General features: G+C 45.0%; 1 protein-coding gene, 1 long non-coding RNA gene and 1 pseudogene across 4 annotated transcripts in view; 1 reads left to right on the top strand and 2 right to left on the bottom strand.

The window, feature by feature from the left end:
- Positions 1-1,450: 1,450 nt before the first annotated feature.
- TMEM216 (transmembrane protein 216) lies at positions 1,451-5,824 on the bottom strand. 2 transcript variants are annotated; one of them, XM_020916893.2, is made up of 5 exons: positions 5,749-5,824; positions 5,034-5,135; positions 4,387-4,479; positions 2,316-2,517; positions 1,451-2,033 (listed from the first exon to the last, which is right to left on the bottom strand). In XM_020916893.2, exons 1-5 carry the CDS (start codon positions 5,759-5,761, stop codon positions 2,018-2,020), a joined length of 426 nt encoding a protein of 141 aa, XP_020772552.1. In that variant the 5' UTR covers positions 5,762-5,824; the 3' UTR covers positions 1,451-2,017. The 2 variants fall into 2 exon arrangements, with proteins under 2 accessions (XP_020772552.1, XP_020772553.1); XM_020916894.2 differs by having other exon boundaries at positions 5,735-5,823.
- Positions 5,795-14,537, top strand: part of LOC139031854 (uncharacterized) — a 15,614-nt gene continuing 6,871 nt past the window's right edge. The window contains exons 1-2 of one of the 2 annotated variants that reach the window (XR_011484366.1): positions 5,795-6,386; positions 14,292-14,336. This is a non-coding gene — a long non-coding RNA (uncharacterized lncRNA). Of the gene's footprint in view, positions 6,387-6,504; positions 7,201-14,291; positions 14,337-14,537 lie in introns of those variants that run through there. The other variant, XR_011484367.1, reaches the window with a different exon arrangement.
- Positions 7,708-8,176, bottom strand: LOC110153025 (protein Mdm4 pseudogene; annotated as a pseudogene).

Below are 14,537 nucleotides of genomic sequence, written 5' to 3'. Positions count from 1 at the left end.
TCCTGTGAATTATAAGCTGCCTCTTAGAACTGAACCTCCCATTCATTTTTCTGCATTGCTGGGAGGGTGGTGGTGGTTTAGTCACTAGGTTGTGTCCTACTCTTGGCAACCCCATAGACTGTAGCCTGCCAGGCTCCTCTGTCCATGGAGTTCTCTAGGCAAGAATACTGGAGTGGGTTGCCATTTCCTTCTCAGGGGGATCTTCCTGACCCAGGAATTGAATTCAGGTCTCCTGCATTGCAGGCAGATTCTTTAACCACAAACAGTGAAGCTGTAAATGAAATAGGGAGGTCAAGAAGAATGAGTTCTCCAGTTTGATACCAGTGATTTCTTCAAAGCAAGGCTAGCCGGCAAAAAGGCAGTGTGAGAAACAACAGAAAACTGTATTCATGGGATATGTTATTGAAATGTCAGGGAAGTTCCTATTGGAGTTTTTGTTACTGTTTCATGCTGAATTAGACCTATCTACTACAGTCTTTGGATAGATCCCAAAGGCAGCTCTTAGGCAAGGACACAGGGTCAGGAAACAAGAGAAAGCTTGGACAGTGGAGACTTTTGTAGGATGAGAATGAGCCTGATCACAGGAAAGAAGAAGTTAAAAACCAGCATGACATTCTTAAAGGCCAATTACTTTTTACTCTGAGTAAGAGCAGATAGTCTAGGATTCACCTGATAGCAGAGGGGCCACATGGCTCAAGGTTTCCTAAAGTGGCTTCTGTTATGGCTTATTGGAGCTAAAAAAATGGCTGCTGTCATGTAAGATGAGAAACGGTTTTAAAGATGGTTACTTGGAGAAGAGACGACACACTCATTTAGGGCAACATTTCTCCAGCTTAAAAAATAAAAGTATATGTTGTTTTTATGTTCACTTGAAAACTTAAATGACCAAAAAGCATCAGTAAGTTTAGAATATGTTTCTTCCAATTAACCACGCCTCATCCTGGAAAGATGACGATTATCTGTAAGTACAGTGAGAGACAAGATGCTGGCTGTACAGCTACTGACCCTGCGTGCTGAGCTACTGAAGCCTGTGTGTCTAGAGCCTGTGCTCTGCAACAAGAGAAGCCACTGCAGTGAGAAACCCGTGCAACCCAATGGAGAGTAGCCCTTCTCACCAAAACCAGAGAAAGCCTGAGTGCAGAAATGAAGACCCAGCACAACCAAAAACAAATAAATTTTAAAAATATGCTGGCTTTGGGGCAGAGGTGAAGAATATGAGCGGTCAGGATGACAGGTCTGAAGAAGACACAAAAGCTGGCAAAGCCTTTAGGGATTCATTGAGACTGGGGCTGCAGGGGGAGAAATTCAGGAGGACACCTTCATTGCTGCCTCTGTGTCTGCATGGGTCACTAAGCTCAGCCAAGAACAAACCCTGGGGATAGTCTCTACCTTCTCTCGAAGTGAATGAAATTCTAGGGACAGGTGCCATAAGGAAAAGGCTACAATCCCCCACAATAGAAAATACATATTTATTATAAAATAATGTTTGTTTCATGATAAGAGTAGAAAAATAACACTATGAGCTACTTAAAAAGCTCTGGAGCTCAGTTTTTGAGAAATGAGATGAGTGGCTTTTGCATCACTCTGGGAGCACACCCTCCTGAGGCACCCCATGCTCCTGCAGGACATGTGGGGCACAGCACACACAGGGAGCCTGTGGCTCAGGTCCTTCTGGAAGCCCAGGGAGCCTGAAAGGTCCACACAAGATGTTCTTGCCACGATGATCAAAGAGGAAAACCTGAGGTCAGAAGGGAGCTGGTTCCGAGAAGGGCCAGGAAGGCACCAGCCTTGCCCCTCCCTATTCTGGAGTGTAGGAGTCTCCTGGGCTGATGGTCCTGGTTGAGAAGACGGTACCCAGTGGCTTTATGCTGGGTTTGTTCCCCAGGTCTCTGTACCGAGGAAAAGCTGCCACCTTTCTCAGGACAACTTGGCCTGCCATTTCTCACTGGTGTGGCTGAAGTATCAGAGGTATGTATGGTCTCAGCCTGTGAAGGCTGCTGGCTGAAGTTTTTGTACTTCACATCCTGTCCATACTGATGGCAGAAAGAAAGAAAGAAAATGTTAAAAGGCCAGTGAACAAGAGCAGCTGGCCTGAACTGTTCTATAATCCAAGTTTCTTGGCCCCAGAAAGCAAGAATATCTTCCCTAAGTGTGTAACTTCAGGAAAGACACCTTTCAGTGGAAAAAGACACTTTTCTCACCCTTAAACATCGTCTAGAGTCCAGACCCTTCAAGCTTTAGAAGAACAGTGAATCCCTCCCTGGGCTGGGAACCCAACCCTCAAGTGACGGGAAATGGCCCCTTAGCAGCAGTACCTGGAGAAAGCAGTCAGGGTCAGCACCTCAAGCAGGAGCTCTGAGCCACAGAAGAAGAGCAAGATGCCATTCATGATGGCTTCCAGGCGGAGCACATAGGTCTGCAGCAGCAGGTAATAGGAGGCCATCATGGTGGACGGGAAGGTCAAGGCCACGCTAATACCAAGTGGCATCTTTCGCTGGCAGAGGTTTCCCTTTGTACCTGTCAGACACAGGCCATGGAGTCACCTCCAAGTGGCCTGCTTTCCTTGGCCTCAGAGGAAAAGGCGGGTGGGATGGGATGGAGTGGCAAGCAGAGGCAAATGGTCCTGAATGGGGATGTGCAACTTTATTAACAGGATCCCACTGTGTTAAAAACAGGAGGCTTTGGAGTGGCTATGGGATTAGAGTCATTCGCAGAAAGGTCCTGCTCCCAGTCAAGAAACAATGGGATCTTTATTTGAGGAAAAATCTTTTTAATTATAAAAATAATATATAATCATTGAATGCTTGTCAGTTAATACAGAAAATATGGACTTCCCTGGCAGTCCAGTGGTTGACTCTGTGCTTCCACTGCAGGGAGCATGGGTCCAATCCCTGGTTGGGGATCTAAGGGCCTACATGCCCCACGGAATGGCCAAAAAAAAAAGGAAAAAATATAGAAAATCATTTTAGAAAATATAGAAATTAAAAGACCCCATGATTCACCCTCTAGAGAAAGCCATTATTACAGGATGAGGTATACTCTTTCAGACTTTTTTTATGTGTATAGTCAGGTGTTGTTATTTTCATTATCATAAAAGTAGAATCATACTCTGCATACTGTTTGGCAACTTATTTAACCATTTAACATAGTTAGACGTCTTTCCACATGTAACTACCTTTTACTCTATCATAACTCTTTCCACACATAACTACCTTTTTTAATGGCTATGAACAATTCATTGAACCAATATCATAATTTAACTAATCCTGTATTGACAGGTTGTTTCTAATGTTTTGATGTCTAAAAATATGTGGCAATAACATCCTCATATGGATATATTTGTGTATCTGTAGAAGTGTGTTTTTTTCAACCAGTTTTAGAAGGGAGATTGTTAATGTCTAAGAATATGAATTTTACCTGGTAAAACCATTAGCAAAAGAAGTTATACTAATTTATATTTCCAGGGGTGAGGGAATATAAATACTCACATGAGTGTGAGACCATACAGAACTGTTTCTTGCAATTATTTGAATACTGGGCATTTGGAAATCTTTTTAATCCGATGGGTGAAAATGTTACCTTGTTTTTCCAGTTTGCTTTTTGTTAGTGAGTTTGGGCATTTTATCATGGTTACTGGTCCTTTGTAATTATTCTTATGTGAACTGCCCATTAGGGTCCCTTGCTAATTTTTTTTTTCTTTTTTTTTTTTGCCGTGCAGCATGCAGAATCTCAGTTCCCCAACCACGGATCAAAACCCAACCCCCTGAGTTGGAAGCTTGAAATCTTAACCACTGGACAGCCAGGGAATTCCCTCCCTTGCTAATTTTTAAAACTAGCTTTTTTTCTTAGCATTTTATGTGAGCTTTCTTTATCCCTTGTGATATGTGCTGAAAGTATTTTTTTTTTTTCTTCAGTGTGTTTAAAGAACATTTTCAGGGATGACATATTCTAACTAATAAGGGCTTGCTCTGTATTTCCGGGAATACAAAACTTGTCCTAGAGAAATCCTTGTTCGGAAAAATGAAGGGGATCTTAATGCTGACCTGTGCAGGCATCTTCTGCTCCAGACATGGAGTTACAGATGAATCTATTCTCCCAAGCAAACCAGTGAGAGGAACAAGGCACTCTTGTAACAGTTAGACAACTGGGAAGGAATTATCTAATATCATGTCACTGCCCACTTCTGGCCCTGCAGGGCAACAGACAGATACATCTTGACCCAAAATATGAAGCAGCTTGAAACTTCAGAGAGGGGGTAATGGGATATACCACCAGATCCAATCTCTTGAATGGTCAGCCTAGGTTATGTACTTTTCCTTGTTAATCAGGTTACAGATACCAGCTCATCTCAGAAAGAATGGAAATATTCTTTGGACAAACACTCACCAAAAAACAGTCGAATTACTTCAATTCCAAGATACAGGAAGAGCATCACCACATCCAGGACTAGATTGGCTGTTGGATATGGGAGCAGGAGACCTGCCAACACAAAAGTCAGAGTTTGCAAACACAGAACAGTACGCAGGAGAACTCCCACACACGTGAGTCTTATCAGCTTTCCATGAACCACTTAGTGAGATGTGGGCAGGATCTGTTAACCTGATGCAGGATGTGTTAACTCGTTGTGGCTGCGTTTCTGTTAGAGGCGGGCATGTTGTTATGGGGTTTTATTCCTAACTCGGGGAGCCTATGAGGACTCCACCCTCCACCATTATCAGCTGTACACAGGTACACAGGCCGCTGAATAGCTTCCAAGGGTCATCAACGGGCTGAAAGTGGAGTTCAGCAAGAGGTGATGGGGGAGAGTTGGAAGGGAGAATCCCACATTTCCCAAACTCAAGAAATTCTTGCCCAGGAGCTTCCTACTAAATCATTCTCAGGAAATCAGCTGATGAAGAGACTTCTACCTCACAGTGAAAAGAATCCCTAGGGGGCAGAAAAGAATGAAAAATAGGAAGGTTTTTGGTGGGAGTTGGCTCTGTGCTGAAGTGGGGAAGGGATGTGGGCAAGGGTAGTCAAACCCCAGGCCTTACCTTTATACAGAAATATGAAGAGTTCCAGCAGGAAATAGGTAGCATAATACCACCCATTCAGAAAGAACAGAATTTCCAGCGGGGTGGAGGACAACCGTTTACCTGAAAATGTGAACACAGAGAAAAAGAGATGGGCTGGAGGGCAGCTCAACCTCAGTTATTTCAACGGGTTTGTGTCTAACTTGAAGGAAACACGAGGTCGCAGCTAATGGAAAGGGCCACTTGGGGCACTTCTGATTGCTGATGAGGAGAGAGAAAGAGACAGAGAGAGAGAGAGAGAGAGTGTGTGTGTGTGTGTGTGTGTAGGGTGTCCGTGTGTGTAGGGTTGCTGTGTGTGTGTAGTGTCCGCTAAACTTGACTCTAGGCTTCGGGCGCGAAAGGCAAAGCCCCTTTAAGATCTAACCTCGTTACTATTTGGGAAGGGAAATTGGGGTGCAGAGGCCAGCACTGGCTTGTTTGAAGTCACGCTGCAAATTTGTAACTGAGCTGGCCTAGAACAGGCCCGGCCAAGAATTTGGGGGAATCTGAGACCCGCACCCCGAGACCTTCAGGAACTCAGGGAGGTTGAGGCTGCTAGACCTTGCTTTGGACAAGTGAGGAGTGATGTCCATAATACCCGACAATAGAGGGTTTATAAAAGTCGAGCAATAGGAGAGAAAGGAGTGAAGTATAGAAGCGATCAGGACCAGCGACTCACACACCTCCGTAATCTCACCTCGCGGCGCCATCTCCAGTCCCCATGGAAACTGCGTACGCGGCTACCTCTACTCCTGGAGCAGCGAGGCGTTGCCGGAAGCGGGGGACGGAGCGGCCCGAGATTCTGGCCTCTCTGCCCGCCCGTCACACTCTATGGTTGCCTGGTGCGAAGGCCGTCCTGTTGCGTCCGCGCGTGCGCGCAAATGGCCTTTGCTGGGGTTCTGACTGGCGACTTTTGACAGCACAGTGGCCACCCACAGAGCTGGAGTCCGCAGGCCCCCAGGGCTGGGAGCAGCTGTTGGGCTTCCCCACCCAGAGTTTACAATGAATCGGCAGAAGCAGCCAATAGTGGTAATGTGACCACAGGATTGGCAAATAGGCCCTAACCCCACGATTCTCTTTACTAACGGTCTGACAATGCACGAAAAAAAGAAAAGTGAAAGTAATAGTCGCTCAGTCGTGTCCGACTCTTTGTGATCCAATCGACTACATATAGCCGCCAAGCTCCTCAGTCCCTGGGATTTTCCAGGCAAGACTACTGGAGTGGGTTGCCATTTCCTTCTCCAGGGGATCTTCAGGACCAAGGGATCAAACTCACGCCTCCGGCATTGAGGGCAGGCTCTTTACCGTCTGAGCATGAGGGAATCCTAGGCGACGGTATGACAATGCAAGAAACTGCTCTGCAAATGCGGGTTGGGGGTTGGGGTCTTTTGTTAGCAAGCAGTCTTTTGGGGGAGGGTAATAGGGGATTTAGTGCGTCCGATTTATCAAACAGGTACTTAGAAGACACCAGAATTAATCAGAACTAGAGGCTCTTTTGACAACCCACTCCAGTATTCTTGCCTGGGAAATCTCATGGACAGAGGAGCCTGGTGGGCTAGACAACCCTGGGATCGCAAAAAGACTCCACTGAACGACTGAGCAGGCAAGGCAGAGGATCCTTTCAAGGAGCGTAAATAAGATGAGGAAGATGAAACATGATCACCACGTGACCCCTGATGTGCATGGGAGTTGGGAAGACAAAGTACTCTAGATGGGAACTGAGAGTTTTCAAGAGATGACTGGTGAACTGGGCTTTGAAACCTGATTATGGTTTGGAGCAGTTAGCATGTGTTACCGCCCACAGGGAAGCAGAAAGAAGAGTTTTGATTGGACTCAGGTTGACTTGACTGTCAGCCACTGTCAGGGTAGGACAGAAAACAGGGCACACTCAAACCAGGTAATTTGAGTAGAGTGACTTCTTTTTTTTCAAGTGTGCAATTCAATGGCATTAATTATATTCACAATGTTGGGTAACCATCTCCACCGTTTTCAAAGCTTTTTTCATCATGGAAATGGGAAACTCTGTAACCATTAAACAGTAACTCCCCTTTCTCCCTGTCCCCCTTAGGCCCTGCTAACCTTTGATCTACTTTTTATTTCTATGAATTTGCCTAGTCTTTATATTTTAAGTAAATGGAATCATACAATACTTGTCCTTTTGTATCTGGCATAATTCCATTTAGCATGTTTTTAAGGTTCATTCATGTTATAGCTTATATCAGAACTTCATTCCCTTTTATGGCTGAATAATATTCCTCTGTGTGTGTGTGTGTGTGTGTGTGCGCGCGCGCGTGCCACATTTTGTTTATCCATCTGTTGACAAGTAGACATGAGTTTTCACCTTCGGGCTAGAAAAATGCTGCAGTGACCATTGCCATAGAAGTATCTGTGGAAGTATCTGTTTTCAGTTTCTTTAAATATACATCTAGGAGGGAATTACTGAATTTTATGGTCATTCCATGTTTGACTTTAAAAAAATGTTTTAAAGATTTAATGTTCAGATTTTTTTAAATGTGTTAAAAATTAATTGGGGCAAATTCTGTTACAAGTAGGGGTTAAGGAAACGTCAGTGTGTGGCACAAAAGAAACAGCAAGGACTGGACAGTCACAGATAATCTGCTCTCTTGTTAGTGGCATCTCATCTTGGGCAAGTTACTCATGCTGTAGCAGCAGTAGCTAATGTGACAAGATTCTTCCTTAGCACATCATAGAGAGATGGCTTGGATCTTTCACAGAGAAAGTCCGACGGCCCAGGAGTTCTCCCGAAAGATCTCCACCACTGTACAACATATTGCTGCTCCTGCTGATCGTAACTCACCAATGTATACTGGCCTAGATAATGCATGACCTCTTTACCAGTGAACATTTCACCTTGTGCACCTGCTGCTTGCAAAATCTTCACAAGTGGCGGTTTTGGTCATACCTGATTGGTTTGTTCTGGAGAGATCCCAAAAGCACTGTCAGATGTTGAACACTGGGCCGAGGTGGAAAATGGTGTCATTTTGACCATGAAGTGTCGTGAAGTCTGCTGGTAAGTCTTAATGGCCACTCCGGGAGTCGCTTTCTGCTGAGCCCGCGGGTGAGGTGGCGTCAGTCACTGGCCCTAGGGCCTTAGCAGCATTTTGAAATAGTGCATAGTCACATGTTTACATTTTCAAGGAGCCATCAAACTGTTTTCCACTGTGTCTGTAAGCATTTTACATTCCACCAGCACTGTACGAGGATCCCGATTTCTCTGCATCCTTATCAACACCTTTTATTTTCAGTTTTTAAAGTTATTATCATCACTCTCCAAGTAGGTGGGAAGTAATGTTTCAGTATGGTTTGGGCCTGGAACCTTTTGATGGAGTGCTTGCACCTAGACAAACATCTTGAGCAATGGAATACAAAGATCCTTTTGGATTTTAATGTACACAGTATCATATCATCAGAAAATAAAGATGGTGCTACTTCTTCCCTTTCAATCCCTGTACTGTCAGTTTTTCAAGTCACCTTATTGTACTGGCTAAGACCTCCAGTATAATGTTAAATAGAAGTGGTGATAATGGATATTCTTACCAAACATTGGGGGAAAGTATTATATTTCACAATTAATATGCTAATGACAAATTTTTCTGTAGATACTCTCTATCAGTTTAAGAAAGTCCCTTCTTCTAATTTGCTGAAATGCTTGTGATACATTTTACTGAATGCTGTCTCTGCATCTGTTGAGGCAGTCTGTTTTCCTCCCTTTATTCTGCTAATGTTATGAGTCACATTGATGTTTAAAGGTATAACCAACCTTGCCTTTCTGGAAAGAAACCAGTTTGGTTGTGATATTGTGCAGAAAGGAGCTGACATAACAGGCCTGAGATTGCTATCCTTACAAGTCCTACTTGCGAGGTTAGCCTTTGGCTGGTGTTTGTGAACTTGTATTTCAGAAAGGTTTCCATCAATCCAAAATGTCTCACTGTGCCCCAATTGTTTGTGCAAACTATGTGGGTTATGCTGAACACCTGCTTCCTTCTGGAAGTCCAGATTTTTGGTACATGCTAGCAATTCTTAGGGCTTCCCTAGTGGCTCAGTGGTAAAGAATCCACCTGCCAGTGCAGGAGATGCAAAAGACTTGAGTTTGATCCCTGAGTCAGGAAGGCCCCCTGGAGAAGGAAATGGCAACCCACTCCAGTATTCTTGCCTGGGAAATCCCATGGACAGAGGAGCCTGGTGGGCTACAGTCCATGGAGTCACAAAAGAGTCGGACATGACTTAGCGACTAAACAACAACAACGAGCTGCTCTTAGTTTGCAGATATTTTTTTAATCACAAGTGAATGTTATGAATTTTGTCACAGATACAACTAATTAATGATGAAATACTTTCCCCTCTTTATTCTGCTGACTTGGTGAATTTCACCCATTGATTTTTAAATATCAAACCAACCTTACTTTCCTGGGATAAGCTCCACAATCTAGCTGAAGCTTAATCAACTAACTTTTCAAAGAATTAACTTTTAGTTTCATATATTTTTTAATCTATTATTTACCCATGTTCTTTTTTTTCTGGTCTTATGTTTAATATAGCCTTCTTTCTTCCTACTTTGGGCTTAATTTGCTTTTTCTGATTTAAGGTGAAAAATTAGACATTTGGTTTTAGATCTTCTTTTCTGACAGAAGCTGCATCAGATGCATTTTTAAAAATATTTATTTACTTGGCTATGTCAAGTCTTTGTTGTGGCACACGGGATCTCTGTTGCATCATGGGGAAGCTTTCGTTATGGCACATGGACTCTCTAGTTGTGGCAGGCAGGCTTAGTTGTTCTGTGGCATGTAGTATCTTAGCTCCCCGACCGGGAATCAAACACATATCCCCTGCATTGCAAGGTGGATTCTTAACCACTGGACCACTAAGGAAGTCCCCATGATATGGATTTTAAATGTTGTATTTTCATTACGATGTCATTTAAAGTACTCTCTAATTTCTCTTATGGTTTTTTCTTTGTGCTGTGCTATATATACTTAGTTGCTCGGTCATGTCCAACTCTTTGCAACCCCATGGACTGTAGCCCGCCAGGCTCCTCTGTCCATGGGGATTTTCCAGGCCAGAATACTGAAGTGGGTTGCCATGACCTCCTCCAGGGGATCTTCCCAACCTAGGGATCGTACCCAGGTCTCCCGCATTGCAGGCAGATTCTCTACCGTCTGAGCCACCAGGGAAGCCTGGTTTCTTCTATGATCCATGTTGATTTACAAGTATAATGTTTAACTTGTAAATATTTAGTGGTTTCCCAGTGTGGCTGTTATCAACATATTGGTCCTCAGCTTCAGACAAACACTTCAATACCTGTTCTGCAGTCATGGACTAGACTGAAAGCATGTCCCTTTCAGTGAGCACCATGTTAGGCTGCGTCAGTAGAGGGCACTGGATGGACACTGCAGGAAGAAAGGGGCTTTGCTTCCTGGTTCCAGCCTGCGATGTTTTGGTTTTTCTTGCTCCTGTTGCACAGTCAGAGGTGCATATGTGTGGGGACATCCAGAGGTGTTCTGCCATAGCTGTGTGCCGGCAGGGGACGGGGAGCTCACTGGTCTCTTAGCCCCAGCCCAGGCCTGGTGATCTTCACCTTGCCTCTGCCTCACACCTGCAGCAGCATCCTGATCCCCTGTGTCCCCCTGCCTACCGGCCTTGGCTTCCTGCACCCCAGAGGGTTGTTTCCTAGGGCTCTTCCCGTGTGGACCCCACACCCTCCAGACTCTGCTCCTGCCCCTGCAGGAGTGCCTCAGTTCTTCTGCACACCCGCTCACCAGCCTTGGCTCATTTCATAAAAGTGAAGATCCTTCAGGTCCTCCCAACAGAGACATGATGTGCCCCTCGTGGCATTCTACACAACATTGCATCTGATCGAGAAACTCATTTCACAGCAAAGGAAGTGTGGCAATGGGCTTATGCCTCTGGAAATAACTGGTCTTAACCACACATACTTCGTTGCCTGGAAGAAGGTGGTGTAATTGAAAAGTAGAATGGTTCACGGTAGACTCAGTTACAGCATCAGTAGGGAGAAAACATCCTGAAAGGATGCGGGTTCTAATTCACGGAATTAAGTATGTCTTTGAATCAGAGACCATTATATGGTACTGTTGTTCCCCCAGCCAGTACACATGGGTCCAGGATTCAATGGGTAGAAGTGGGAATGACTTCTCTCACTATTACACCTAATAAACCACCCCCAGAGTTTTTTGCCTTTTACACTGAAAAATTTGAGCCTGCTGATTTGGAGATCTTAGTTCTCAAGTGAGTCATGTTCCACAAGGAGACAGAACAATGTATTACTGAACTGGAGAATGAGATTGCCACCTGGTTAATCTGGGCTCCTTATGCCACTAAGTCAAAGAACAAAAAGAAGGGGGGGGCATCCAACCTACTGACTAGAATGATTGATCCTGAGTCTCAAGGGAAAATTGGGTTGCAGCTACACGAGGGAGACAAGAAAGACTATACCTGGAACCCAGAGGATGCTCTGGGGCACCTATTAGTACACCCATGCCCCCGCCTCCAAAAGCAGAACTCATATCCTTTAGGAATGAGGGTTTGGGTTACTCTAACAGTAAAGAGGGCTTCCCTGATGGCTCAGTGGTAAAGAATCCACCTGCTATGCAGGAAATGCGGGTTCAACCCCCGGACCAGGAAGATCCCCTGGAGAAGGAAATGATAACCCACTCCAGTATTCTTGCCTGAGAAATCCCATGGACAGAGGAGCCTGGTGGGCTATAATTCATGGGTCACAAGAGTCGGACACAACTTAGTGACTGAACAACAACAGGTAGAGAACCCAGAGCAGCAGCAGAAGCTTGAGCTGAGGGAAAGGGAATTATCAACATAGGAATTGAAGAAGGAAGCCATGGTTATCAACTACAACTTTGTGACCAGTTACAAAAGTGACCAATTACAAAAATGAGAGCTCTGGTAGTTTTTTGTGTTTCTTTGCTCCTTGCATGTCTGTGTTTTGGGGGCTTCCCTGGTGGATCAGTGGTAAACAATCCACCTGCAATGCAGGAGCTGCAGGAGACACAGGTTCAATCCCTGGGTTAGGAAGATTCCTGGAGGAGGTCATGGCAACCCACTCCAGTACTCTTGCCTGGAGAATCCCATGGACAGAGGAGCCTGGTGAGCTACAGTTCGAGGGGTCACAAAGAGTCGCACACGACTGAGTGACTTGACACACGTGTGTGTGTTTATCTGTATATACTCACCACTTTCTCCTTTTTACCTTTCTATTGACTATTGGAAGTCAGGTTCATAATTTAATCTTTATATAATAGGATATTTAGTGAGACCATTGCAAATTTGTGGAGTAATTAATATAGTCAGCTATGGATACAGTGACTGTTGGGACTGTATGTCTTCTCATTTTAGGGGAAGAGTGAGAACGTCACTTTAAAGAAATACATTTATCTACTTGACTGCATCGGGTCTTGGCTGTGACACGCAGGTTAGATGAGGCTGCAAAATCTTAGTTGTGGGGTAACCCTAATCCTAACCCTAGTTCCCTGACCAGGAATCAAACCCAGGCCTCCTGCATTGGGTTCACTGCACCAGGAGGGAAGTCCCAAGAATGTTGCTTTTAAGAATAGATACATGTTGTCAGTAGGAATGCAACATGGAAGTTCAAATAAGTGTAGAATGGTGCGTGAAAGCTGAGTAGCTGAAAAGACCAACATGAGCTCTGCATTCACCTTCAGAACCTGTCCTGTGATTCCAGGCTGGACTCGGCGTTTCTCCCTTTCAGTGAGCACAGTGGTAAGCCCTGTCTGTAGAGGGCGCTGGAGGGATATTGAAGGAAGCAAAGGGCTTGTCTTCCTAGCTCCCATAAGCTCTGGTTTGTTTTTCCTGCTCCTGCGCTGTGGTCTCAGCGGTGCAAGTGGATGTGTGTGAGGACAGCTAGGATATCAGATGGTCCTCTCCAACCACGTACCAAGAGCGGGCACTCCCTCGGCAACCTCGCGAACCTGGTCCATGCCTGGTGACCACTTTGCGGTGGCCCTCCTGTCGAGGATACCGCATGCTCCAGGCCTTGGCACGCACGGCAGTTCCCTAACTCTGTGCACTTGCCCCCTCAGCCTTGTTTATCTCTGCCCTGGATCACCCTTCCCAAGCCCTCAGGGATGGACAGTGTGCATCCCCAGTGGGGCCCAACTCCACATGTCTGCTCACCAGCCTTGGCTCTTCTCCCCAGAGGGTTGATTCCCGTGGCCCTCCATGCCCGGCATGGACAGCATGCACTGCAGGCCTTGTGCACCTGGGGCATTCCTACTCTTTGGGTGCACCTGCCCAACAGCCTTGGCTCAGCTGTGCCCCAGGGGGTTGTTTCCTGCCTGGCAAGTGTGAGCTAGCTCTGTCTTGGCCAACCAGCGGACTTGTTCACTACTCAGTGGGCTGCCGTGAGGCCTAAACCCCAGATTTGGGGGTGGGGGACCCTACAAAGTTTGTCCTCAGCCCTCAGGTACCCTTTTAGAATTCTCTGTACATTTTTATAGGGCTTTCCAGGTGGGTCAGGGGTAAAAAATCTGCCCACCAGTGCAGGAGACACAGGAGAGGCAGGTTCGATCCCTGGATTGGGAAGATCCCCTCAGGAGGAGATGGCAACCCACTTCAGTATTCTTGCCTGGGAAATCCCATGGCCAGAGAAGCCTGGAGGGCTACAGTCCATGGGGCAGGGGAGGGGCGGGCATCGCAGAGTCAGACACGACTGACTATACAACATTACATTTTTATAGTTCCCCTCTTATAATTTAAGGATTATGTTAAACCTGCCATGTTTAAATTACTAGGTGGTTTCTGTCTTCTGATTGGACTTAGACTGGACCACCTAGTTATCTTATTGTTACTGATTTCTAACTCAATTCCATTATTGTCAAAAAACATGCTCTTTCTCCTTTTAAATGTACTGATTATTGTTTTATGGTTCAGCATGTGGCTTGCACTGGTCATTACTCTGTGTACATGGAAAACATTGCATTTTATATTAAATAACTTTATAAGAAAAATGTTTTAAAATAGTCTTTATATTTACTCAGATACTATTTCTGATGTACTCCATCCCTTTCAGAGGATCTGAGTTTCCATCTGTTATCATTCCCCTTCAAGTCAAATAACTCTTTTAGCATTTCTTTATAGTGCAGGATTGCTGGCAACAAATTCTCTCAGTTTTATATCTGAAGTATATTTTTGGTAAATTTAGATTTCTGAGTTGACCTCTTTTTCTTGCAGCACTTTAGAGATGGTGTTACACTCTCTGCTGGCCTCTGATTTCTGGTGAGTAGGCAGTTGCTAATTGTTGTTCTTCTGTACGTGGTTTGTTTTTCTCTTGCTGCTTTCAAGATTTGCTCCTCATCTTTAGCTTTTGACTATGATGTTCCTAGATGTGGCCTTTCTGTGTTAATCAAGGTGGCTTTGTGGAGTATCTAAAATCTGTACATTTCTTTTATCACATTTGGGGAAATTTGGGCTTTTTTT

The sequence above is a fragment of the Odocoileus virginianus genome, chromosome 28, assembly GCF_023699985.2.
Source record: "Odocoileus virginianus isolate 20LAN1187 ecotype Illinois chromosome 28, Ovbor_1.2, whole genome shotgun sequence".
In the NCBI taxonomy this organism is placed as follows: Eukaryota; Metazoa; Chordata; class Mammalia; order Artiodactyla; family Cervidae; genus Odocoileus; species Odocoileus virginianus.
This window is presented reverse-complemented; position numbering and strand designations above follow the sequence as displayed.

Excerpts from the sequence above, each read along its gene's own strand:
- TMEM216 (XM_020916893.2), bottom strand. Across the intron at positions 4,480-5,033 it reads CTTCATATTTCTGTATAAAG|GTCTCCTGCTCCCATATCCA; the intron begins GTAAGGCCTGGG and ends TTGTGTTGGCAG. Across the intron at positions 2,518-4,386 it reads AGTAATTCGACTGTTTTTTG|GTACAAAGGGAAACCTCTGC; the intron begins GTGAGTGTTTGT and ends TGTGTCTGACAG.